The 27919-nt window shown below is 42.2% G+C and overlaps 1 protein-coding gene across 2 annotated transcripts in view; it reads right to left on the reverse strand.

Moving 5' to 3' along the window:
• Window positions 1-208: 208 nt before the first annotated feature.
• The window catches only part of LOC309704961 (voltage-gated potassium channel KCNC1-like), a gene marked incomplete at its 3' end in the record, with an annotated part of 73205 nt that continues 45494 nt past the window's right edge, over window positions 209-27919 (reverse strand). Inside the window, exons 5-6 of one of the 2 annotated variants that reach the window (XM_082530499.1) lie at window positions 9807-9828; window positions 209-360 (exon numbers count right to left, since the gene is read on the reverse strand). In XM_082530499.1, coding sequence (XP_082386625.1) covers window positions 209-360; window positions 9807-9828 — 174 coding nt within the window. The remainder of the gene's footprint in view (window positions 361-9806; window positions 9829-27919) is intronic. The other variant, XM_082530500.1, reaches the window with a different exon arrangement.

Consider the following 27919-nt stretch of genomic DNA (forward strand, 5'->3'; position numbering starts at 1 on the left):
GGGCTCCATGAACTTGCATTTATTGTTGTTTCAGATCAAGAACAAAACACAAGGCATGAATGCAGAATGACAGAGCGGCCTGGAAAAACTGTAATTCCTGTGTGTAGGCTTTTTTTTCAAGCAAAAACAAATAATCAGACAAAAAATCTTTCTAAATGTTACTGTTGCTGCTGTTGTTGTTAAATCTGGTGGCTATCTGTGGGCTATGCTACAAGATTGAAGGGATGGGTGAATGACATCGCCTGAGGCCGGGCGGCTCAAAGGGTTCAAAGGTGGAATTGGTGATGGGAGTGAGGCGCAGCGGGACGCCTGTCATTCCAGAGATGTTATTGAGGCTACGTGACTTCTCATAACCTGTGGCTACATGAGAATGGCATGCACAGGTAAAAGGTTATGAAGGGTCAGTCATAATAAGATATGAAAACATGAGCATTTTTATGATGAGGCAGATAGATGGAATGGTAGAAAATATTGCCAAGATTTATATTAATAAATGTTATGAGAGCATTGCACATCATATATAGAACATATCAACCATTTTTTACAGTGACAAGAATTTGTAAATGAAACAAATAATAGTATAAAAGGAAAACATCAGAAAATAGGGAACATTTTATAGGCCAAAGGAGGATTTTTGGGAAAACAAAAAAACAGACAGATGAATGGAGAGACAAACAGATGGACAGACAGACACAGACAGACACAGACAAGACAAAACAGGAATATGTGTTACAAAAATTAACTGTCATTGGCCAAAATATCTATACCTACAGAGGGAATCAGTCCAGTGGAAGTAGACAAGGCTCTTTGATGCAAACACAGCATTTGTATATGTGCGCATGCTTTGCAGTACACAGGTGGTAACACATTGTATTCAGGAACAAAAATCACTGCAAGGCTTAGCTGTTTGATGATTTTGGGAAATTCGGAGCAGCTCATTTAGGTAAATCATCTGAAGCTGACCACAATCAATATATATATATAGTCCACCACTGTGTTTAAAAACATCTGGATCTCAGTTTCCAGGGGTTTTAGCCAGTCTACTGGCGATAAACTGCTGTTAACAGTGAATCCGTCAGTTAGAGAGAAAGACAGACAGAGGGCAAAATCCTTTGTGAGTTCAGGTTCAAAGTATACTGCTAGTTTTAAGCTGATCTCATCTATGTTGTTTGATGGTTTCTTTTTCAAGTGTGTCTAAACCTTTCTAGCTGAAGTTAATTTTGAATAAATAAAAAAAACATCACAAGCAGTCTGGCAAGTGTGTTGGGTGATGACATGAGATCACATTGGTATGAGTTAGCAGTAATGTCTCTGGCCATGAAAATGAGGTTACAGAACTAGATGTTTGCTTTTATGTCTGTAGTGAAGTTTCAGATCAAGGTTGGAGTGATCAGCACAAAATTCTCTGGAGCAATCTAAAACAGAAGCTGTGTTGAAAGGAGTTCAGAGGTGTATAAGGAGTAGGCGCACTTCATTTGAATTAATTTAATATTTATGTGGAGAGACATTGAATTTTCACCTCTGTGAATCACCGCCTTACCATGGTGGAGGGTTTTGTGTGATCCCACCTGAGCACATCCTGAAGAAGCTACTTGGCCATGCCCTCTGGTAGGCTGACCACCCAAAGGAGACGCCATAGGGATCGGGTGCATTGTGTCAGGTGGCTAGCTATCGAGGCTGGTTATCAAGGCTGGGACTTCTTCGAGTCTGAGCTAGTGTGTGAGGTATAATGACTAGGTATAGTTGGGCTCAACTCAACGCACAGCTCAGGTTCTGAAAACAGTCTCCTGGAGAGTGGCTGGACTTTGTTCCAGTCTGGAGTTGCCATCGGTGAGAAGCTGTGGAGTTGCTGTACCGGGTGACTTTGTTGTCCTTGTGGGTGACTTCAGTGCTCACATTGGCAATGACAGCGAGACCTGGAGGGACATGACTAGGAGGAATGGCCTCCTAGTCAGGTTTCAGGTGCCTTCACCCGAAACCTGTGCTGATAATGACCCACACCCTTTTTCACACATTGGCTCATGTGACAAGACACATGATCAATAGTGGGTCAATTACCTTCTTAAGGGATAACTTCCACCAGGGCTTAAATACCTTGTTCTCTCCACCATTTTTCTTAGAACAGAAGAAGCTTCTCAGATGAGAGGTGAAACGTCTTCAAGAAACTTAAAGAAGTCCAGACGCTTTTCTTTTCAAGCTCCTTAGACTACCATGACTTGGATGACTGAGAACTTACACAGACATATGTACAAATAACAGTTTTTAATGAACACCATGTTTGAAAATAAGGATGTCTATAAGGGCACGTGGGACCAGAAACCCTAGGGCGCAGGTCAATGATCTCTTTGTAATCTTATCATTGCGTCTGCATTTTGGACACATTAGTTGAAGAGAGGAGCTGATCTGTCAACTTGATCCAACTCTGGTATTGAGTTGGATCAAGTTGTGGGAAAAGATGCTGGAAAGACCCAGAACCCCTAAATGTATTGCAAGCTTTTGCTAGGTGTTCCCAGCTTTAACTCGCACTTCCAGCAGAACTTCAACAGCATTCTGAGGGAGGTTGGGGACATTGAGTCTGCACCTCCATTGCTGAGGCTGCCGGAAGGAGCTGCAGCTGCAAAGTGCCTGTCATGGTGGTAAGCCCGGAAACAGATGGTGGACACAGGAGGTGAAGGACACAATCAAGCTGAAGAAGGAGTCCTATTTAACTTGGTTAGCTTCTGGAACTTCAGAAGCAGCTGATGTGATGGGTACCGACAGACCAAGCAGAATGTGGCCTGTGAGGTAGCTGACGCCAAAATTAGGGTATGGGAGGAGTTTGGTGAGTTTGGTGAGGCCATGAAACTGCCTCAAAGGGATTCTGGCAAACCGTCAGATGACTCAGGAGGGGAAAGCAGTGTGCTATTCTTGTGGTTTTTAGTGTGGGTGGGATGTTGCTGACTTCACCTGAGGACATAGTTGGACTGTGGAAGAATACGCCGAGGACCTCCTTAGTCCTACTGACACATCTTCCGTAGAGGAAGCAGAGCCTAGACACGAGGTGGATGATTCATCCATCACAGGTAGCAAGGTCTCTGAGGCAGTTAAACACCAACTTCCTAAAGGTTCTGGATGTTGTAGAGCTGTCCCAGTTGACACACCTCTACAACGTTGTGTGGAGATCTGTGGTGCTGCCTCTGGACTAGCAGGTCGGGGCGGGGGTCCCATGTTTAATAATAATAATAATAATAATGGATTGGATTTATATAGCGCTTTTCAAGGCACCCAAAGCGCTTTACAATACCACTATTCATTCACTCTCACATTCATACACTGGTGGAGGCAGCTACAGTTGTAGCCACAGCTGCCCTGGGGCAGACTGACAGAAGCGAGGCTGCCATATCGCGCCATCGGCCCCTCTGGCCAACACCAGTAGGCAAGTAGGGGTACAAGAGGATGTGCTCCAATACAGGGGGACCACACTCCTTAGCCTCTCTGGAAAGATCTATGCTAGGGTACTGGAGAGGAGAGTTTGGCCGTTAGTCGAATGTCAGATACAGGAGGAAAAAGGTGATTTTAATTGTGTAAGTGGAACACTACACAGAGATTACATCTCTTGGCTGGCCTGGGAATGCAATGTTCCACTGGACAATCTTAACAAGCTGGATGGGGAGTGGGAGGTCTAGGCATCCTGGGTTAGGCAACCAGGCCCAAGATAAGCAGAAAAAAATGGATGGATGCATGAATAATGACATTTTGCATATTCTATAGTTCACAATGTTCACTATTATTATTAGTAGTAGTATTGTGAGTTAACGTGTCAATATTTGCAGATGAACTCTAAATATTCCTGACACTGCAAGTAATCAATACACAAGTGGTAGGTAATTTTTTAATACGAATTTTTTTCCTTCTTTTTTTTGCTTTTACAAAGTAAATAAACATTATTTCTTTCAGTCCTGTACAATGTTGTTTTGTTTTCTAAACAATCTCCTCTGTGATATGTATTGAGAGTGACATTTAAGTATTAAGAGATACCTGTGATCTCAGGACACACTATGCAAAGGCAGCACTATTTCTAAATTTCTACAGACTCACCACAGGCTCACCGTAGGCTTTGTGTTGGGTCACACAATTCACCTACTTATAACGTAATTGATTATAGTCTGATGTAATCCCACCATACCAATTTTTTAACCCGGCTGGCTGTGTGCGTATAGTCAAAACCATTCTTAATCAACACAGTGGCTTTTCCTCTACTTAAATAAAAGAACAGCGCCACCAAGGAATGAGACAGAGCAATAGTGAAAGAGTATATGGAAGAAGGCTGCAACCCATAAAGGCAATGCTTATAGCAATCACAGCGACCTCCCTGAACAGGCTCCAGTAACCATCATTCACACCTACTGGCTAAAGAAGCTGAGTGCACTCCATGATGAACACATGGTAGAACAAATGAATCAGCTGCTAGTAGATGAGACACCCAGAATGGATAACTGAAGACCGGACAGTCCTGATCCCCAAGGATCCCCAGAAGGGACTGGTCCCATCCAACTACAAGCCAATAATCTGCCTCAGCACCACATGGAAGCGCCTGTCAGGCATCATAGCGACTAAGATGAACAGGCGCATGGCTCAATACATGAGCGGGCCACAGAAAGGAATAGGTATACCAGAAGGGCAAAACACAAGCTGCTGGTAGACAGAACAGTTGCTTGAGACTGTAAGACCAGAATGACCAAGCTATGGCTCAATGCCCCATACCTGAATCCTGGAATGCCTAGAACTATACAAGATCAAGATCCCAAAAGAGTTCATCGGGAGCTCAAAGGGGATGTGGCATACACCACTGGAGACCAACTTCATGCCAGTTGTACAAGTTGAACTGAAGAAGTGTAGTCGGAGGGATTGTTGGAGGGAAGGCAGTCAAAACTGACTGGATTGCACTACCAGAAGGCAACACTGAAGACACTGAGGACAGTGCAGAGGGTCAGACAAGTCCTGAAGAGTCAGCTGAACGGGAAGAACAAGATCTGGGCTATCAACACCTACGCCCTACCGGTGATCAGGCACCTTGCTGGGATTATAAGCTGGCCAAAGGAGGAGATAGAAGCAACTGACATCAAGACAAGGAAGCTTCTTACCATTCACCCACCGAGTCCAGCACCCTGAAGCTGTACGCTAAGTGAAAGGTAGGACGCCGGGGACTGGTGAGTGTCAGCACCACAGTCCAGGAGGAGAAAACAAGCATCCTGATGAGTACATCAGAAAGATGGCCACAACTGACCATGTGCTTAGTGAATACCTCAGGCAGCAGCAACCCAAGAAAGAAGAGGGGGCGACCATGGAAGGACAGGCCCCTGCACGGTATGCACCACTGGCAGATAGAGGAAAGGGCTGACATCCTGAAGTCCTACCAGTGGCTGGACAAATCTGGACTGAAGGACAGTCCAGAGGCACTAATCATGGCAGCACAGGAACATGCTCTGAGTACAACATCCATAGAGGCTGGGGTCTATCACACCACGAAAGACCCCAGTTGCAGGCCGTGTAAGATGTCACTGAAACAATCCAGCACATAACAGCAGGGTGCATACATGGACACCATAACCAAGTGGCCGGCATAGTCTAGAGAAAAGTTTTCTGATCAGATGAACTACCTCCAGGTCTTTTAACTGCTCTTAAAATCACCAGATAAATGATTAAAATATGGAAATCATTGGGTTTTTCAACAAAACAGTCTTCAATCTTATTGAAAATTTGAAGACACACTTAAAAGCTGGGTCCATGCACCCAATTATTGTCTTTTAAGTTATCATTAAAGGGCCAAATGTACCATGACATTCATGCCCATGATGAGTCTATTTGACTTCTGACCAGGTTTTCTGTGAGACATCATATCAACTCCTACAACAAATGTAGTGGGGAAATAATTATTTGAGTCTCCAAATTTGTTAGTTTGCTCACTTACAAAGAAATGCACAGCCCCAGGTTTTTGTGGTAGTTTCATTTTAATGAAGGGAGACAGAAAATCAACTAAAAATCAGTCAGCCAGTTAGTCAATCAATAATCAGTCAGTCGGTAGTCCTGATCTCAACTTGTTATGTGTACTAGGACATCCATCCAGAGCATAGCTGGACTGGCCATCGGGCATACCGGGCATTTGCCCGGTGGGCTGCTGGCGATTTTTTGTTTTTATGGGCCGATGGATTTTTTTTTTTTTTTTTTTTTTTTTTTAGGAAGGGTATATATAATGAAAGGTGTTGGATTGGCCAATTGGTCATGATCGACTCTGGGCTGGACCAATTACAGCTGAGGAGGCCGGATGCACCTGCCCCCTTGTTTAGCAATCACGTGATTTTCGCGCATTGCATGCCGGGAACTCGTGGCAAAACAATCCAAGTACCGCATCAAATGCAAGCATTTGCAGCACCGCAAAACGTTCATTCTCTGGTTCCAATGCCTTGTTTTTTCTTTGCCGCACAAAAAAGGAATGTACAAAACAGAAGGAGAACAATGCCGGTCCGTACAAAGACAGACTCGACAAAAAGACAAAGAAAGGATACGAGGAAAAAATCAAAGGAGTGAAAGGGTCAGACCCTCACGAGCACACAGAGGGACAAAAGACGTTAGCGTGCTGCCCAACTTTCACCACGCTCAGATTTATAATCATACGGTTCTTGGAGTGAGTGCATACACTCATGAAGTTTAGTAACTTCAGGTCACTGCAACAAGCCCAGGTACAGTTTACCGACGGATGGGTGCAGGACCTTGAAATGCACCGTGTAGAACGAAAGACCATCGTACGAACAAAGGTAAGTTTACCAGTGTTACGGTTCGGCGTTGGCAGTGTATTGTTTTAGGCGTTTTGTTTTGGCGTGACTGTTATGTGTTTCCTGTTTTACTTTGAAAGTCTGTGTTATCTTAGTGTTCAGTTTACGTTTCCTTGTCTCGTCAGGTCTAATTTGCCCCAGCTGTGTTTCCCTCCTGTGGGCCATTCCCTAATTGCTCCTATGTATTTAAGCCCTGTGTTTCTGTATGTCATGTTCGCGATCTTCCCCCCCGTTGTAAATAGTTTGGCGCCTTGTGTTTGGTGATGTAAATAAATGTCGTATCTTGCTTTAAATGTCGTTTTGGGATTATTTTTGTGGAAGCCCGTATTAGTTTTTTCTCGTGTGTTTTTGCCTTATTTTTACTTTTTTCGTGTTGCACTCCGGTTGCCTAGGCCGGGGTGTAACATATGGGGGCTCGTCCAATCGCTGAGGGGTCCGAGGACCGCTTCAGCCATCCGCCGTCGCTGGAGGGTCCGAGGGAGGGACCGCTTCAGCCGTCTGTCTTCGCTGGAGGGTCCGAGGGCCGGTCCAGCCTTCATCCGCCTTCGCTGGAGGGTCCGAGGGACCGCCCCAGCCTTCGTCGTCTGCTGGAGGGTCCGAGGGACTGCTCCAGCCTCCATCCGCCTTCGCTGGAGGGTCCGGGGAACCGCTCCAGCCTTCTGCAGCTGGTGGGCTGCGTGTCCGTGTTTGCAGCTGGTGGGCTGCTCGTCTGTCTTCGCAGCTGGTGGGCTGCTCGTCTGTCTTCGCTGGAGGACCCGTGGGACCGCTCCAGCCTTTCGTCTGTCTTCGCTTCCACTGGAGGACCCGTCCAGCCATCAGCGTCGCCTGCGGGACGGCGGCCGGTGCCGTATGGGCTGGACATGGAACAAACATTTTTCGTTGGGGTTGTATGTTTTAAATGTTTGTTTTTTTTGGGTGGGGGCGTATGTTACGGTTCGGCGTTGGCAGTGTATTGTTTTAGGCGTTTTGTTTTGGCGTGACTGTTATGTGTTTCCTGTTTTACTTTGAAAGTCTGTGTTATCTTAGTGTTCAGTTTACGTTTCCTTGTCTCGTCAGGTCTAATTTGCCCCAGCTGTGTTTCCCTCCTGTGGGCCATTCCCTAATTGCTCCTATGTATTTAAGCCCTGTGTTTCTGTATGTCATGTTCGCGATCTTCCCCCCCGTTGTAAATAGTTTGGCGCCTTGTGTTTGGTGATGTAAATAAATGTCGTATCTTGCTTTAAATGTCGTTTTGGGATTATTTTTGTGGAAGCCCGTATTAGTTTTTTCTCGTGTGTTTTTGCCTTATTTTTACTTTTTTCGTGTTGCACTCCGGTTGCCTAGGCCGGGGTGTAACAACCAGTCTCACAAATCGTCTTCATAAATACACATTCCTTAACCGTTTATTAATAGGACCTTTGAGCTCAACGGTAATTAATTAGTAGTGGAAATAATTTCTGGTAGCATCACAGAAATGTAGCAGTGACAACAATATTGTATGTTGTAATCGTACTGGACAATTAGTGATACAAAACAACTGTTTTATCCTGTGAATAAAAGTATATGTTTTTGTCAATGTACCATAATAACAGAAGCGAAACACAATATTGTGTCAGGACAATTCACTATTTATGCACAATAAACAAAGGAGCATAGCGCGACAATTTCTGTTCAGCGCCAGACTTGCTTGTAACCTATATCACCAATTATGTTAAGAAAAATGACGTATTAACTACTACAAAACTCTGACCTTTGTGGGAATGCTTGGAGCAGACTAACCTGTGAGCTGGAGTGTTCTGAAATGTTATATTTGGTATATCCAGACCATCCGTCGGCTCTTACTTCGGAAACATGGCTTAAAAAATTTCTCTTCAACGACGTAATCCAATAAAAAAACAAAACAATGTCTTTACCCGTCGGCTTCCCGTGGCTGTCATGCGACCGGCTATTGCAGTTAATAATACAACAGCTTCTTGCCATTTTTTGGGTTTCTTTTTATCGCTGTGTAACTGAGTTCAATTGAAAGCCTGCGTGCGCTAGTACCTCTTGCCACAAGTTCCCCAAATCCTTTGCGGTTTTACCCCTGAATGACGTCACATTTTCAATCTTTATCCTGGTGGGCCGGTCTCTAGTCAAAATGCCCGGGCCGATTTTTTGTCCCAGTCCAGCCTTGATCCAGAGAATGAATTCCTTCCATTCCAGTTTCTCCACGCTATGTGCAAGGCCAAAGACCTATCAAAGGACGTCAGCGACAACATGTATGTGGGACATGCACAAGGCTGGGATGGCTTACAAGACCATCAGCAAGAAGCTTAGTGCAATGATGACAACTGTTAGTGCATTCAGAAATTCAGAAGTGGATAAAATATAAAGTGAATCGATCACCCTTAGTCTCAAGCTCCATGGAAAATCTTGCTTCAGGGGGTTAGGATGATCATAAGAAAGGTGGAGGTTTCATGTTAATGAACCAGCTTCCAGTTTGGATTCAGGAGACAGACACTATCTCTACTTTCAAGATCAGGCTTCAAACTTTCCTTTTTGCTAAAGCATATAGTTAGGGCTGGACCAGGTGACCCTGAATCCTCCCTTAGTTATGCTGCAATAGATGTAGGCTGCCGGGGATTCCCATGATGCATTGAGTTTTTCCTTTCCAGTCACCTTTCTCACTCACTATGTATTAACAGACCTCTCTGCATTGAATCATATCTGTTATTAATCTCTGTCTCTCTTCCACAGCATGTCTTTATCCTGTCTTCCTTCTCTCACCCCAACCAATCGCAGCAGATGGCCCCGCCCCTCCCTGAGCCTGGTTCTGCCGGAGGTTTCTTCCTGTTAAAAGGGAGTTTTTCCTTCCCACTGTTGCCAAAGTGCTTGCTCATAGGGGGTCATATGATTGTTGGGTTTTTCTCTGTATCTATGAAGCGCCTTGAGGCGACTTTTGTTGTGATTTGGCGCTATATAAATAAAACTGAATTGAATTGAATTGAATCTGAAGGCAACTGGGACCACAGTCACCATGAACACCACTAGTAACACACTAAGCTCTGATGGACTGAAATCTTGCTGCCAGAACACTGAAAATAGGTTTGGATTGGCCTTGTAGAATGACAATGACCCAAGACATACTTCGAAGATGAAGAAAAAAGTAAAGGACTAGAGAAGAAGCATATTCAGGTCATTAAGTGGCCTAGTCAGTCTCTAGAACTCAATTCTAGAGAGATGGCTGACACTTCAGGTTCAAGTGGCAGTCAAGAAATCTAAAGGATATAGAGAGTTGCTTTCAAACTAAAAGAAATGCCTTACCACTGCCAACGAAGGTACTAAATCATCAAGTACATAGTTATGTTTTGCTTGGGGATTAAATATCTATTTCACTTAGTGGTATGCAAATTAATTTCTAACTTTTATATAATGAGTTTTGTGCTGGATTTTTGGTTGACATTCTGTCCATTAAAATGAGACTATTCATGTCTAAGTGACCAAAATTCAATATTCAACAAGAGATCAAATAATTATTTCACCTCCCTCTAAAGCAGCAGCACTGCTCCTCTCATACACAAAGGAGCAACAGAGAACTGAATAACTGGAATCAATAACCTAAAGCGACCTGTAATTGCCTCAAGGCGACTTGTTGTGATTTGGTGCTATATAATTGATTTAAATGGCTTTCTGATAAAGATAGCTATCATAAGATTGTTCTTTTTTGTCTTCTGTTTTACAAATGATTCTGATCATGAGCAGCAGTGTGTATGACCAAAATCTGACCTACAGGGAGTGCAGAATTATTAGGCAAATGAGTATTTTGTCCACATCATCCTCTCCATGCATGTTGTCTGACTCCAAGCTGTATAGGCTCGAAAGCCTACTACCAATTAAGCATATTAGGTGATGTGCATCTCTGTAATGAGAAGGGGTGTGGTCTAATGACATCAACACCCTATATCAGGTGTGCATAATTATTAGGCAACGTCCTTTCCTTTGGCAAAATGGGTCAAAAGAAGGACTTGACAGGCTCAGAAAAGTCAAAAATAGTGAGATATCTTGCAGAGGGATGCAGCAGTCTCAAAATTGCAAAGCTTCTGCAGCGTGATCATCGAACAATCAAGCGTTTCATTCAAAATAGTCAACAGGGTCGCAAGAAGCGTGTGGAAAAACCAAGGCGCAAAATAACTGCCCATGAACTGAGAAAAGTCAAGCGTGCAGCTGCCAAGATGCCACTTGCCACCAGTTTGGCCATATTTCAGAGCTGCAACATCACTGGAGTGCCCAAAAGCACAAGGTGTGCAATACTCAGAGACATGGCCAAGGTAAGAAAGGCTGAAAGACGACCACCACTGAACAAGACACACAAGCTGAAACGTCAAGACTGGGCCAAGAAATATCTCAAGACTGGTTTTTCTAAGGTTTTATGGACTGATGAAATGAGAGTGAGTCTTGATGGGCCAGATGGATGGGCCCGTGGCTGGATTGGTAAAGGGCAGAGAGCTCCAGTCCCACTCAGACGCCAGCAAGGTGGAGGTGGAGTACTGGTTTGGGCTGGTATCATCAAAGATGAGCTTGTGGGGCCTTTTCGGGTTGAGGATGGAGTCAAGCTCAACTCCCAGTCCTACTGCCAGTTTCTGGAAGACACCTTCTTCAAGCAGTGGTACAGGAAGAAGTCTGCATCCTTCAAGAAAAACATGATTTTCATGCAGGACAATGCTCCATCACACGCGTCCAAGTACTCCACAGCGTGGCTGGCAAGAAAGGGTATAAAAGAAGAAAAACTAATGACATGGCCTCCTTGTTCACCTGATCTGAACCCCATTGAGAACCTGTGGTCCATCATCAAATGTGAGATTTACAAGGAGGGAAAACAGTACACCTCTCTGAACAGTGTCTGGGAGGCTGTGGTTGCTGCTGCACGCAATGTTGATGGTGAACAGATCAAAACACTGACAGAATCCATGGATGGCAGGCTTTTGAGTGTCCTTGCAAAGAAAGGTGGCTATATTGGTCGCTGATTTGTTTTTGTTTTGTTTTTGAATGTCAGAAATGTATATTTGTGGATGTGGAGATGTTATATTGGTTTCACTGGTAAAAATAAATAATTGAAATGGGTATATATTTGTTTTTTGTTAAGTTGCCTAATAATTATGCACAGTAATAGTCACCTGCACACACAGATATCCCCCTAAAATAGCTAAAACTAAAAACTACTTCCAAAAACATTCAGCTTTGATATTAATGATTTTTTTGGGTTCATTGAGAACATGGTTGTTGTTCAATAATAAAATTATTCCTCAAAAATACAACTTGCCTAATAATTCTGCGCTCCCTCTATTAATAGAAGAAGAAAGGCAAAATCTATTGTTCTGTATTGCTTATGTGAGTAGTTTTTAAGACAAAGAATTTTAAGACAATCAAAATTCAGTGCCAGCTTCTACCATAGCACTCATATAGCACAGGCTAGCTGAAAGATGCTGAGCCTCCATAATGAGAGTCTAACTGCAGTTTGCACTGCAGATCTTCCACTATTTGTCGTTGTGGTGTTTTTCAAAGCCTTTGAAGCTAGCCCATCTTGTTTTATAATATATAATATAGTGCCGGTTATCAAATGACCTTAATTTTTTTACCTGCAAGCAAGCAATTTATTTATATAGCACTTTCAGATCAGCCACCAGCTGAACACAAAGTGCTGTACACTTGACATGCCAAAAATGATACATTGAGCATGTTAAGAAAAAGAGAAAAATAGTAATAATAATATAAGATAAGTAAAATATATATATATATAAAAAAGAAAAATCACTGAGTAATCACACCTTGCTGTCTTTTATAATAAGAGATGTCATTGGCAATGTAATTTAGCAATGGCATCAGAAAATGTGCTTGGTGTTCCTATTGCTAAATATGTGAAAATATGTGGAAAGTAATTAAAAATGTCTCTGGCATGATAAAGTAGAACAATGTAATGCAATCATCTGTAACATTCACAGTGAAATGTCCACAGTGCAGGAGAGCCAGCCTGTGAGGCACCTGGAAATTCTTCAAGCACAACATGTCATGTGTCATAAAAGCACATAATTCCACTCCCAAAAGTGGGAAGATAAGATGTCAAAAGATAGTCAAAACAAAAATCTTGACTGAAACTTGACTCGACTTTTAGTGTACAAAAAAGCCTCTTGAAAACAAACTGTGAAAGGGGGAGAAAATGTAGATAGCAAACAACCAAGGAGGAAAGTCGCTCAGCCGACAGTGACACAAATGTTGGCCAAGACAACTGCATGTATGATAAAAGTCCAGAAGAATCAAGTGGTCAAATTGCTGGTAGAGTGTAATCTAAAATATATCAATTTACTGATTACTTTTTGAGGTTTCAGAAGATGAACTTGAGGCAAGATTCTTGAAGAGAGCCTAGCTGGAGTAACCAATGAATGAAGAAATCTCTCAGAGAGAGATGTTGTGAAAGTTTCCAATACCAACCACAGCTGGTGGAATAGCCAGATGGGAAAACCAGCTCATCTTTCTGTTCTCTCTTGAAAACCATGAAAATCAGCTTGTTGACAGCATAATTTTCATTTCCATGGGGACACAACAATCTAGTGTTTATATAATTATTGTTTAAAATAAAAAGACTTAATCATCAATTAAAAACTGGCTACCCCATTCTCCCCAACATGTGGAGCGCACGGACAGACGTGGCTTCTAATTGATAAGCATTTTATGTATGTATGTATATTGTATGTAACTCCAATATATATTTATAAGCATATAAAAAACATCTCCCTTTGCAGGCATTCACCTTATTGCAACTTAAGCCTGCATGTCTATTTACTCTTATTGGAGGCAAAGATAAGATAAGATAAGATAACCTTTATTAGTCCCACACGTGGGAAATTTGTTTTGAAATCGTGATAGTTGCATGGATATTGCTTTGCCGTGACATTGGGTTGTTTATACAGACACGATGGAATTACTGGTTTTATTAATTTCAGTGTTAACCCTGGGTTTTCAGTATTAAAGGCAGTTCTCTGTGATAACTGGTGCAAAATCATTTCTGAGCTGATATCCATGCTTGTGTGACGTGTTAGCCTGACTATGTACAGCGAAGCATATTGGAAGGCTATCCTGGGTATGGTGAACTTGTTTCGTATTACGGCCTGCCATCTTCCCTGGCTAACTAGCCACTGGTCCACAGGCAGGAACTACCTGGGTTAAATAATGTGAAATCATGCCATGATCACATTTGACTAAGTTTAGCTGATTGTTTACCAGTTAAACCAAGTCTAAACTGGGCCTACAGGTATATAGCTGTTAAAGTAAGCTAGCTTGAAACTTTGAGGCTATTGAGGACCAATAACAATAATAATAATAATAATAGTAATAATATAGTAATAATAGTAATAATAGTAATAATAATAACAATAATAATATTAGTAATAATAATAATAATAATATAATAATAAAAACTATGGTTATTCTGCTATATGTCTGGCCCACCAAGCAGTATTATTAGTATTATTTCTCTTTAAATACTAAGCAAGCAAATAAACATGGGCTTACATTAGCAATGTTAGCAGTGCTGTCATGGTGACTTGCTGTACATACCTCAATTCAATCAGACTTTAGAAACACAACGGAGGGGGAGAGACTGAGGAGGATAGCCTGAGAATGGGATGATACACCAGTGTTAGAATGAGATGACAAGATATAAAGGAGGAGGGGAGGGAAGCGGAAAGAGGGGAGGTACTTGGGATGGCAAGAAAAGGAGGAAGGGGTGATTGAGTGCAGTGAAAGGAATGGAACAAGCTAAATACGTTTTCATAGCCATCTTATTATTAGATTACTTTTCATGTTTACTTACACCTGAAAAAACAGTTTTGGTCTCAAAACTTAGTTTCTCGTTTTGGTTACAACTGTACAAGGATTTAGTGTTTTATACACTCACATTATATTAAATTTTAAAATGATCCATTATGACACTTTGAAGTGGGTGTAATAATGGGAACTGTTGGTCGCTGTAAGTGCTCTGTGTTAACTAAACGGCAAACCCTAAAAGGAAAATGAATATATTCGGATTTTTAGGATCGTCCCTAGCTTTACTTTACCTAACCAGTTTCACATTTTACAACTGACAGATTACTCTGAACTGGTAATTAAACATGCATCTCACTTACATTTTGAAGGCAACTCTGCCACTTGAGTACAACACATCCTACAATACATTCTACTATTTCCCCTGTAAGAGTGAAAAAATCAAATTACTTCCAAGCTTTAATCTATTTTTTAAGAGTCATGTGGATGTTAAAGAGTTTATTTTTTGAGCCCTGTTACATATTCCTGGTCTGTAATGTGCATACTAATATTAGACGTTCACCTAAAAGTTCCCAGTCAGTAGATAAACCAGTTTGACAGTGTGTCTGTTTTTGCTTACTGAGCTAGCCATTGTGTTTTCAAACTGACAGCCATCCCATGAGACTCCTAAAAATATATATACAACATACATACATGTTTTATTTTCAACTGTGAGGATAGCAGAGTCTTATCTATGATTGTTGAACTGGATTAATGAGGCTTGAATAAGGCAAAGAACAGAGCATGAACATGAAAATGAGGGGAAAAGCATGTGATGGTGGAAAGGGGGCGGAAGGTTTGAGGAACAGGAAAAGGAAAGACTTTGGGGTTGAGGAAGAGTACACATTGGGAAACAACCAAGTAAAATATATAAGTGCCCCCCCCCCCCCCCCCCAAAAAAAAATCAAACAAATAAACCAAAACAAACAAACATGTCAACATGTATTTCATTGTATAAAAAAGGTTCCAAATGAAAAAATAAATATTGATTAACATACATGTTTGAAGAGCACGAGCACATGTGGATGTGTGATTCTTAGGAAACTATATTTGTATTAAATACAAAGATAGAACATGCTGCATACATATAACATGTATGTACTGATGTATATGCCTTGTGACTAGCTGACTGAGAGGCGATGACAGAGAAGATGACCTTAGCAGTGAGACAAAAGCCGTGTGAGCACAGAGGCATACTTTAAGACAATAGAGATGAAAAACACAAAGATATAAAGAACATGCAGAACAATAACAGACAGTAATCAGTAAAATAACAGAACACACAACAGTTAATGCGACCCAAATGCAGCTGACAATATTTCACTGAAATAAAATCACTGGGAAGAAGTGAGGAAGCACAAAAATGAAAGGAAGTGTAAAAAAACCAAAGAAAGCCATCAGTTTATTTACCCATTAGTTTGCATACTGGACCAAAGCTGTTCTTAGTAATGATCAATCTAATCATGGCTCATTGATTCAATATTCGTTTTAGACATTAAGACATTATATCTGCTAAAGCAAGGCATGCTAACGATGTCTGCTACATATGGTGGGTTTCCACAGCAAAATATTTTGACTGGTGTAATCATTGCATCGTTTTTTTGTTTCATTTTTTTCTCTTTTGCACCTTGTTTCTTTTTTATAATTTCGTTTCCTGGTTTGAACTGAAACTGAGAAAGTTTACGACGCTGAATAGTGATAGATAGATAGTGTTATGGTGTTTTAAATTAAAATGCTTTTAAAATTGTTCATGAGTCCTTATTTTGAACACGTTGTGTTGTTGTGTTACTTATGGTAAAATTAAGATTTGGTCACTTTGGTGACTCTTTCCAATGTGTTTATTTGCCGGCATACCTACCTACCTATTTGCAAGAATATGACGATCATCCAGTTTATTAGGCACAAATGTTGATTTCTCATTAATGTAAATATCTCATTAGCACATGGTAGCAACACCATGCATTTAGGCAAATAGACAAGTCAAACTGATCTGCTGAAGTTCAAACCAAACATCAGAACAGGGAAGAAAGGTGATCAGAGTGTCTTAAATGGGTTGATCTGACCATTCCTGCTAATGTAATGGCATCGCACAACGCACCACAACATCTCTAGGGTTTACAGAGTGTGAAAAGCTGAAATAAAAGGGCAGTTGTCTGAGCTCTCTGCTTTGTTGATGCTCAAGGTCAGAGAATTGCCAGACTGCTTTGAACTGAAAGGACGGCAGCTGGAACTTAAATAACCTCTCATCACAACTAATATATGCAGAAAAGCACCTCTGAATGCACAATAAGGCATGCTTCCAAGCAGCAACAAACCAGGTGCCACTCCTTTCAGCTGAGAACCAGAAACTAAGACTACAATTTGCATGGGGTCACTGAAATTGCCAAACTTGCATTTTGTAGTTCAGATTACCAAGAGTCAATCATGGAGCCTTAACCCAAATTGCTTTGCTGCACCAAGTCCCGCAGTTCCTCTGAACATTGTTTCCTTTGGTCTATTTGGCCAACAAGAAAAAAGTGGGGTGATACAGATAAATAGTCATTCATGACGAGGGTTTGGGGGGGGCTTTGCTGCCATTTCAGAATGTCTTCCGTTCTTCCCACACATCACAACCACAGAGCCAATTGTTTTGGATTAAATGACTTTTTTAATATTAAGGATGGCAATAAATCCCAATAATGTCAGCAGGAAAGAGGCAGGGAAAAAAGGAAGGACTGTTGTAAAGGCATTAAAAGAGACTTCTGGAGGCACTTTAAGGACAAAAGCTGAGCAACACAGTTGCACATATTTTGAAATGTGTGCAACTGTGTTTCTCTTGCCAAGGATCTTAATAAGCTGCATTGTAAAAAGGCTAGAAAGGACAAAGCACAGAGGCAAATTTTTTCCAAAGCCCTTCGAAGTTGTTCTTATACTTACCTGAATATTGGAGCATGCATTATTTTTAGGATTCGAGTTTTGTCTGTCTTTCTTAACTGCCTGCCTGCTCATTTCTCTAGAAGCTACAAATTTGTGTCTTGGTGTTAATCAGTTCACTGTCTCGTTAGGTAATGTGGCCCTTCGAAGCACGCCAGCAGTCAGTGTTTCAGCTCAGCCTGTTAGAGAGTTCGAGTGGCTCAGCAACTGTAAAACAACAGCACAAACTTTTTCGAACCTGTTTGTGTAATCTATGTCCAAAGGTGTTTTCTGAGGGATCCAATAATCTGCAAACAAGTAAATTATCAAACAAGCATCTCCCACTGTAGTCTCTGCAGGCTGTGCTGTCATACTAATCTGAGCTTAGCTTCACAGGACAGGACAAGGGAAACCAACCAACCACCCGGTTGGCATCCATGTGTCACTAGCCTGGTAGAATAATGAGGCAACCAGTACACAGCAGCTATTTTCACTCTGGTACTTTTCCAAGAAAATGATTTCTTTAAATTAATGTCTTTACATATTGAGTACTTTTGTGCAGAATTATGGCTTATTGTCACCGAAGACATATTTTATTGATCGTGGCTACGCTGTAGAGTCTGCAAATCAAATCATAAAGTTTGGTAAAAACATAAAGCAGAACAAATGGGACTTGTGGCACCCTCCCCTTATCTGTAAGTACCAGAGTGAGAGGAGAAGGAGGAAGAAGAGGAGTAGGAGGAGGGGAAGACAGCTACACACAGAATACAGGCAGACGGAGAAAAAAGGATGGATGTAAAATAGAAAAAACAGAAACAAATAGAGAAAAAGACAAACAGACAGATGATAGTGTGACACAGATCACTATGAGCCCACAAACAAGTACATGACTTTATACAACCTGGGGAAGGAGACAGTAACATCACAACAACAAAATAACAACAGCAGCATACTTCTACCTTTCAGGCCCACTAATTACCTGTTTTGGTATCAATCAACACACTGCAGGTGTAAAAATGGAAAGTGTAGCTCTCTCACACAAAACACAATAAATAGTACACAGGACATGCGTTTACTCCCGCAGTCATGCTCTGATTCTTATGCAGTATGTTTACTATGTTAAACTGTGCTGAAATTGTGTGAGCTGCTCCTGACATGAATTTAGATTAAATGCTGTCTTTTTGAGTGTCACATGGGGAAATTTTGCACAAACACATATTGCAGTCTGTAGAGGAAGCTTTAGGCCTGCAGATTTTGATCATTTTAAAAATCAAGTGTTCTACTGATTATTCTATTAATCAGATCAGATCAAAATTAATTTGTCTTATGAACAATCTTAAATATTCAAAAGAAACAATGACACGCCTTCTAAAATGATCTGCTCATTGGTTTCCATTTTAGAAATTGCATTAGTTTTAACAGTTTAACTGCATACAGTATACATACACAATGCTACAGCAATAGTGGAGCCAGGACAACAGGTCAGGGGGAGATTTCACCCCCTGACCCCACCCGACTGGGTACCAAGCCCCAAGTACAATGGAAGAAGAAGCATTGAGTGCAAAACGAACTGACTTGAAAGACAGGATCATGGCAAAGCTGGCAACCTGCATCCTCCGTAGTAGGTTACCAAGATTAGGTGAAGTATGTGAAGGTCTACTAGAAGATGTGGATGCAGCGCTGTACCATCACTGAGACTAATCAGCTGATCTACACTATGGCAGCAGGGATCAGTGAGATGCTTGGCTACAAGTTGAAAAGCCACAAGGAGCAGTACCCTCCACGGAGAAGGAAACTACAGGCTAAGATCAAGGTAGCACAGAGGGAAGTTAGCCAACTATTGGAGTAACAGACAGGTGCACCAAAGAAGATGCCTAAAAAGTACAGCAAGTTGTCCATGCAGTACTGGAAGAGCATATGGGGGAAGGACGCAACCCATAATAACAGTGGTCAGAGGCCTGTGGGTCTAAGAGCAAATCAACTGCACCTCCCAGAACAGGGTCCAGTGACCATCACAGTGGCAGATATAAAAAGAAAGGGTCTCCAGTATGAAGGACAGCACCAGGCCCCGACATAATTCACATCTACTGGCTATAGAAGCTGACGGCACTTCATGAACACATGGCAGCACAAATGAACCAGCTGATAGTAGATGAGACACACCCAGAATGCCTAACTGAAGGCCAGACAGTCCTGAACCCAGAGAACCTCCAGAAGTGTTCGGTACCATCCAACTAGGCAATAACCTGCCTCAGTACCACATGGATGCTCCTGTCAGGCATCATAGCGGCTAAGATAAAAAGGCACATTGGTCAATACATGAGCGAGGCACAGAAAGGGCTTGGCAGAAATACCAGAGGGACAAAACACCAGCTCCTGGTCGACAGAGCAGTCGCCCAAGATTGCAAGACCAGACTGACCACCTGTGCACCTCCCGGATCCTGAAATGCCTGGAAATGTGCAAGATCAACAGGACCCTAAGAGCCTTCATCAGGAACTCAATGGAGATGTGGCGTACAACACTAGAGGCACAAGTCACCATCAAATGAGGGATCTACCAGGGAGATGCTCTGTCCCCACTGCTGTTCTGCATAGGCCTGAACCCCCTAAGTGAGATCTCTTACAAGACTGGCTACGGATACCGACTACAGAACGGCGCATTCGTCAACCCATCTCCTCTATATGGATGACATCAAGCCGTATGCCAATAGTGAATGAGACATTAATTCACTGATCCACACCACCAGGATATACAGGTTTAATGTTGAAATGTCGTTCGGATTGGATAAGTGTAATTGGATGGTAACAAAGAGAGGGAAGGTAGTCAGAACTGAGGGGATCAAACTATTAGAAGGCAACATTGCAGACATCAAGGACCGTTGAAAGTACCTGGGAATCCCACAGTTAAATGGGAGGCTTGAAGAGGCCGCTAGTAAAGCTGCAACCACCAAGTACCTGCAGAGGGTCAGACAGGTCCTGAAGAGTCAGCTGGATGGGAAAAACAAGATCTGGGCTCAGGTACCCTGCTGAAAAAAAAATAAGCTGGCCAAAGCAGGAGATAGAAGCCACCGATATCACCAAGTCCAGCACCCTGAGGCTGTATGCTAAGTGGAAGGAAGGAGGCCGGGGACTGCTTAGTGTCAGAACCACTGTCTAGGATGAGACAACGAACAGGTACATCAGGAAGATGGCCACAACTCACCATGTGTGTAGTGAATACCTCAGGCAGCAGAAACCCAAAAAAGAAGAGGAGGAAGTAGTTGAACCATCATTGAAGGACAGGCCCTTGCATGGTATGTATCACTGGCAGATAGAGGAAAGGGCTGACATCCAGATATCCCCCCATTGGCTGGACAAATCTGGACTGAAAGACAGCACAGAGGCACTAATCATGGCAGCACAGGAACAAGCTCTGAGCACAAGATCCATAGACTCTCAAGGTCAAAATGGGAGACGCCCCCAAGGGTAATTGAGAATGACCGAGCTAAGATCCTGTGGGACTTCCAGATACAGACAGACAAAAAAGTGGTGAATAACCAACCGGACATAGTGGTGGTAGATAAGCACAAGAAGACGGCCGTAGTAATAGAAGTAGCGGTACTGAATGACAGCAACATTAGGAAGAAGGAACACGAGAAGCTGAAGAAGTACTAAAGGCTCAGAGAAGAGGTCAAGAAGATGTGGAGAGTGAAGGTAGCGGTGGTCCCCGTGGTAATCGGAGCACTCGGTGTGGTGACTCCCAAGCTAAGCGAGTGGCTCCAGCAGATCCCAGGAACAACATCGGAGATCTCTTTCTATTTTCTTTAATGCAAAAATAAATACATAATCACAAGTACAGTAACATCAAATAAAATAAGGCATACATACAAACTAAACTAAGGCACCAAATATAAAAGCCCTCTTCCTGGAAAGCTTTATTACATAACTAGGAGGCAATTAAGAGTTTTGACCGTAGGGCTACTGTATCTCTTGGATGAGGTAGAGTTTGTGTGGGTTTTTTGTGTATGTAATATTTTATGTTAATCTATCTAAAATAATGTTACCAGAGCTTTGAAATAAATTTATTCTTGTACATTTAATTCAATTTATTTTTTATACAACGCCAAATCACAACAATAGATGCCTCAAGGTGTTTTAAATGCCCTTTTTTAGACTAACCACTGCTTCAGGTATCACTGTGGTAGACAGTATGACAGCTGCCGTGAGCCTTCAGCATGCTGCCTAATTCAAACATTGTGCCAGATTTTTAAGACTAAAAAGTCCCACCAGCTTTTTCCCTGTAAATGTTTGTATCGGAATTAGAGTAAAAAAATAAAGATTATGTAGACAGTTTTTTATAACTGAGTTATTTGAGTTACTTGATGAATCCTTGCAGCCCTAGGAATTACGAAAAAACAAAAAACTTGTTGCCGGAAGACAAGTCATGTCAGGGCATGGGAAGGACTGATACTGTTGTCAGTCTGCACAACAGATAGGGATATTTAAACCTACTAGTGCTAACTTGAGGCACAGCTAGTACCAATACATCGAAGAACTCATAAGCTTGGGTCACAGGTCTCGCTTCCCTAACATAGGCATCAGCCACTCTCAAATTCTCTACTGAAAGGCTGCATGCCATTTATGAGAGTCAATAAAACTTGCTCCGGTATTGTTTACCGGATAATAATCTTCTATAAGGATTGTAGTGTATGTATTTAAGTTATGCCAAAAAGTAAGGACATTTGTCTTTGGCCAATCATTTCTTTGTTGTAATTATGCTTCTTGACCATAGATGTTATATAGTTAGTAAAGCTGTTTACGTCCCCTTAGATGGTGCCACATTTGTAGGGATTTTTGGGTTGAATAACACAGCTGAATTTGTAGGTTGCATCCATGAAAAGTTTTCCATATCTTGTCTGCCAAATCCAAACACTTTATTCTGGTATTTACTCTCTAATCAAGTTACAACATTATCTCTAAGTGACTCCTAGAAACATCTCCAAATTAAAGAACAAATTACTTACTATAGAGAATGCCAGACACAGGAGATGAAGTGGGCTAGTCAAGAAGACAACACTACCTCATTGGTAAGAAAAGGCTTGTCATAACTGGAGGCAATCTGAATGCAGAGATGAGATTCTATAACCTGGGTCCTACTGCTACACTGCCAAACTCTGTTCAAATGACAACGGTCACTCCAACAGAGCAGAGCTCTTCTTCCAGAATGGAGAGAATGAAATGACCTACCTGCAGTCCTCAAACTTGTTGAACACTTGTGGGATCAGTTTGGGCATGTTGTTCGTGCCAAAGTGACTAACTAGACACTTGCAATAAGAGCTGGTTGAAGAATGGGACGCCATCCCAATAAAGTGCATGACCAATTTATTAAATGATTAAATTGTCAGCATGTCTTATTTCTTCAGTCATCAATTATCCAAACCAATAAACGACATCAAACAAGAGTCAACAGCAGAACAGGTTGCCTGCCATTGGTAGAGAAGTTACCCCCACACTTAATCCTGCTGCTCATCTCACAGATACATTTTCCTTACACATGTGGCACCGTTTCAGGCGAAACAAACAGCTGTATATGATTTATTGCCAGGAAGCATTGTTACAACAAGAAAGAATCAACCAAACACAAATTGTATTACTTTCTGTGCTGAGTTTATGTCTGTATGTATGCTCTGTGTACATCTCCACCATTACAGTGTCCAATCTGAAGTAAACAGCACACAAACACTGTCCCACATATAGAAATTTTTCACATCTACAAATGTGATGTTACATTCTCCGTTTGCATTTGTTCCTCTCGTTGTCAACATACATCACCCGTAGACAACAGTCACCAGACTTTGTATTTGGAATTGTGTTCGAGTCACAGCTAAATATGTCGTGATGAGACACTTCAACCAAGGCCTGTTAACAATTGTCCATGTGGTGGGTTTTGGCTAGTAATAATAATAATATTGGTCATAATACTACTAATATTACTAATATGTATTTCACGTGTTTAACAATTTTCATTTTTATTTGTTTTGCTGGTGAAAAAACAGAAGGTGACTCTTTTGAAATTTAAAGGAACATGGGAGCTGAGCGTACTCATACAGTGTTATTTAATTCTTTCTATTTTATAGCCTTTTACTAGTATCTTACTATCTCAGTTCTCAGAGAGGCTGAGCTTCTGAGCTGGTGCTCCGTTAGCACCAGGTTACTTGAGACAGCTGTTATGGTATGTAAATAAAATAAAATTGAATTGAACTCACTGACTCCTTACAACCCTCAACAACTGTAGCAAGGTCTTGGTTCGCATCACCAGCAATAAGTTGGACTCAACTTCTGCTCATAACTTTTATGGATAGAATTTGCAGGTGTAACCACGTAACGGAGGGTCTCCACTTTGGTGGCCTTGGGATTACGTCTCAGCTCTTTGCTTTCTCTTGGTCTCATCAAGCTTTAACAGGTTGACTGACAGATGGATTGGTGTCACACCGGCCTGTGCGATGAAGAGGGAGGTGAGTGTAAAAGTGATTTTCTTTGTGGCACTTCTGCCGGTTGTGCACCTCTTGGTTTTTGTAACCTGGGACTTTGTGCCATGGCTGCTGCAGCTGGGCTGAAGACATGAATTCCAAGGACCTCAACAGCTATAGGACGGTGGCTCTGACATCCCACCTGATGAAGACCCTGGAACGGTTGGTCCTGGCACAGCTTTGGCCCCTGGTGAGCTCATCACTGGACCCACTTCAGTTTGCCTACCAGCCTGGCATTGGAGCGGATGATGGAGACCGCTGGGAGCACTGTGAGAATCATGTTCTTTGATTTCTCCAGTGCCTTTAACACCATTATTCCCACAGTCCTGAAGGACGAGCTGGAGAACTCAGGAATAGACCATCACCTCACTACCTGGATCCTGGACTACCTCACCGACCGACCACAGTATGTGAGGACTCAGGGCTGTGTGTCGGACGGGGTCGTCTACAGTACGGGGGCCCCACAGGGAACGGTTCTGGCTCCGTTCCTCTTCACCATCTACACTGCAGACTTCTCCCACAACTTCACCCAGTGCTTCCTGCAGAAGTTCTCTGATAACTCTGCAATAGTCGGCCTCATCACTGATGGGGACGACAAGGAGTACAGAGGACTGACTCAAGACTTTGTGGACTGGTGCCAGCTGAACTACCTCCAGATCAACGCCAGTAAAACCAAGGAGCTGGTGGTAGACTTCCACAGGCACAAACATCCCCCACTGCAACCACTGAACATCCAATTCATGGACATTGAGGCTGTAGGCAGCTACAGGTACCTTGGTGTTCATCTGAACAATAAACTGGACTCATAACTCAGACGCCCTCTACAGGAAAGGGCAGAGCAGGCTGTACCTGCTGCAGAGACTCAGGTCTTCTGGAGTGAAGGGCCCACTCCTAAAGACCTTCTATGACTCTGTGGTGGCCTCAGCCATGTTTTGCGGTGTGGTCTGCTGGGGCGGCAGCATCTCTGCTGGGGACAGGAAGAGACTGAACAGGGTGATCCGAAGGGCCAGCTCTGTTCTAGGATGCCCTCTGGACCCAGTGGAGGTGGTGAGTGACAGGAGAATGGTGGCTAAGCTGTCATCCCTGTTGGACAACATCTCCCACCCCATGCAGGAGACTCTGACAGCACTGAGCAGCTCCTTCAGTGGGAGACTGCGGCACCCACGGTGTGGGACGGAGAGATTTCGCAGGTCTTTCCTTCCAACTGCTGTCAGACTCCACAACAAAAACTTCACAACTCACCAAACACACAAATCCATATATGTGCAATACCAAAAACACTAAGTGCAATTTCTTTTCTGACAACATTGTATTTTATTCTGTTGTATATAGTATCTTTTTCTTATTATCTTATCCTATCCTATACACAAATGTACGATTGTGACGGTTTGTACTGCCATTTTAATTATATTCCACTACAGAAGCTCAGAGACATGCAGATACAGTGGCTTGCAAAAGTAACTTTCCCACATTTTGTCACATTACAGCCACAAACATGAATCAATTTAATTGTAATTCCAGGTGAAAGACCAGCACAAAGTGGTGCACACGTGAGAAGTGGAACGAAAATCAGACATGATTCCAAACATTTTTTACAAATAACTGCAAAGTGGGGTGTGTGTAATTATTCAGCCCCCTTTGGTCTGAGTGCAGTCAGTTGCCCATAGACGTTGCCTGATGAGTGCTAATGACTAAATAGAGTCACCTGTGTGTAATCTAATGTCAGTACAAATACAGCTGCTCTGTCTAAGAGAATATTGGGAGCAACAACACCATGAAGTCCAAAGAACACAGCAGACAGGTCAGGGATAAAGTTATTGAGAAATTTAAAGCAGGCTTAGGCTACAAAAAGATTTCCCAAGCCTTGAACATCCCACAGAGCACTGTTCAAGCCATCATTCAGAAATGGAAGGAGTCTGGCACAACTGTAAACCTACCAAGGCAAGGCCGTCCACCTAAACTCACAGGCCGAACGAGGATCTGAAAACTGCTGTTCACAAACGCTGCCCATCTAATCTGACTGAGCTGGAGCTGTTTTGCAAAGAAGAATGGGCAAAGATTTCAGTCTGTAGATGTGCAAAGCTGGTAGAGACAGACCCTAAAAGACTGGCAGCTGGAACTGCAGCAAAAGGTGGTTCTACAAAGTATTGACTCAGGGGGCTGCATAATTACGCACACCCCACTTTGCAGTTATTTATTTGTAAAAAATGTTTGGAATCATGTATGATTTTCGTTCCACTTCTCACGTGTGCACCACTTTGTGTTGGTCTTTCACCTGGAATTCCAATAAAATTGATTCATGTTTGTGGCTGTAATGTGACAAAATGTGGGAAAGTTCAAGGGGGCCGAATAATTTTGCAAGCCACTGTATTCAGAGGGAGAAGTTAGAACAATTTATTAACTGCAGAGTTTCCGAAACCTTACTAAGACTAAGCAAAAAAAACACTTGACAAAGTCTTGGCTTCTGTTTTGATTTATTCTCCTCTTGTATTAGCGCTTACATAGTGATATTGTGGTGACACCTGTTGTTCAGAAGAACACTGCAGCTTTCTGCACCTTAATGGTGGATGTAAATACAAGTGAAACAAGCAAAGCGGACATTGCAGAGGGAATACTGGGGCCTTTATAGAGAGGAGAGCTTGGTCATTAAGAAGGGGGTCAGATTAAAGATCAAAAAAGAGGAAGAGGTGACTGGGGAGAGGGAGGTCTGGGCGTCTCTCCTTAGACATCTGCCCCTGAGACTTAAACCCATGTAAGCGGCAGAAAATGGAAGGATGGATGGAAGAAATGTAATTACGTACATTTTTTGTGTAAGGAAAGGCAAGTAATTTGTGTCAAGAGGCAATGCAGGATAGCTCCCCAGATTCTGGGGGAGCTATCCTGGCTGTAATTAGCTGTAACGAGATGTAGTGGGCCAATAATGGCTTGATAAACACAGCTGATAATAGTTAGCAGTGAAAATATATTAAATCACATATTTGTAATATGTATAAATTATATGTGCATTCTTTCCATGTGCATATAATTTATTTACACACACAGATTGAATTTCCAGTGTAATTTATACGAAAACACACAAACACATACAGAAACCATGCATATGCCCCAACATATTTACTATGTGATGCTGAATCACACTTAAAAGCTTTACAGTAACAAAAACACAGTGTGTGTGTTCCTGTCTAGCTATCTTTGTGAGGACCGAAATCTGCATTCTACTATACTTGTGAGAACCAACAGTCACTTGTGAGGACACACAAACCAATCCTCACAAATTTGAAGCATTTAAAGGCATTTTCGAGGCTCAAAATGTGGTTTCAGGGTCAGAGTTACAATTAGGTTATGGTTAGGCATTCATCTTTAATGGTTAGGGTTAGGGTAAGGGGCTAGGGAAAGCATTATGTCAATGAAGGTCTTCACTAAGATAGCTGAACGGGCGTGTGTGTGTGTGTGTGTGTGTGTGTGTGTGTGTGTGTGTGTGTGTGTGTGTGTGTGTGTGTGTGCGTGTGTATTGCAAGGTTTTATGTCGTGTGATCTGATGTTAATGTTGACTCTGGTATCTTTTTTTTGCAAACAAATTTCAATATTGTATAATTTCACCTTCCTCTGTATCTTCCTCGTGCTCGTTGGGAATGCTGTCCCTCCTCCTGTACCTGTCGATGGTTTGTGCTAGCAACAGCACCCTCCTGGGATGGGAGCTGGTACTACTGTTGATGGTGCAGCAACAGCAACCTCAAAAGGTAATGTGTCCTTAATTTGACACATTTTGCTGCATTAATTTTTCACTTTTATGCCAAAATTTTTAAGCCAAATTACAAGTTCTGCCCTAATTTTGGTAGGTTAGCTATTCCTGGGAAGGTTCACCACTGTTCCGAGTTTTCTCCAATTGTG

Source organism: Aulonocara stuartgranti (genome assembly GCF_965226115.1).
Source record: "Aulonocara stuartgranti genome assembly, chromosome: 4".
In the NCBI taxonomy this organism is placed as follows: Eukaryota; Metazoa; Chordata; class Actinopteri; order Cichliformes; family Cichlidae; genus Aulonocara; species Aulonocara stuartgranti.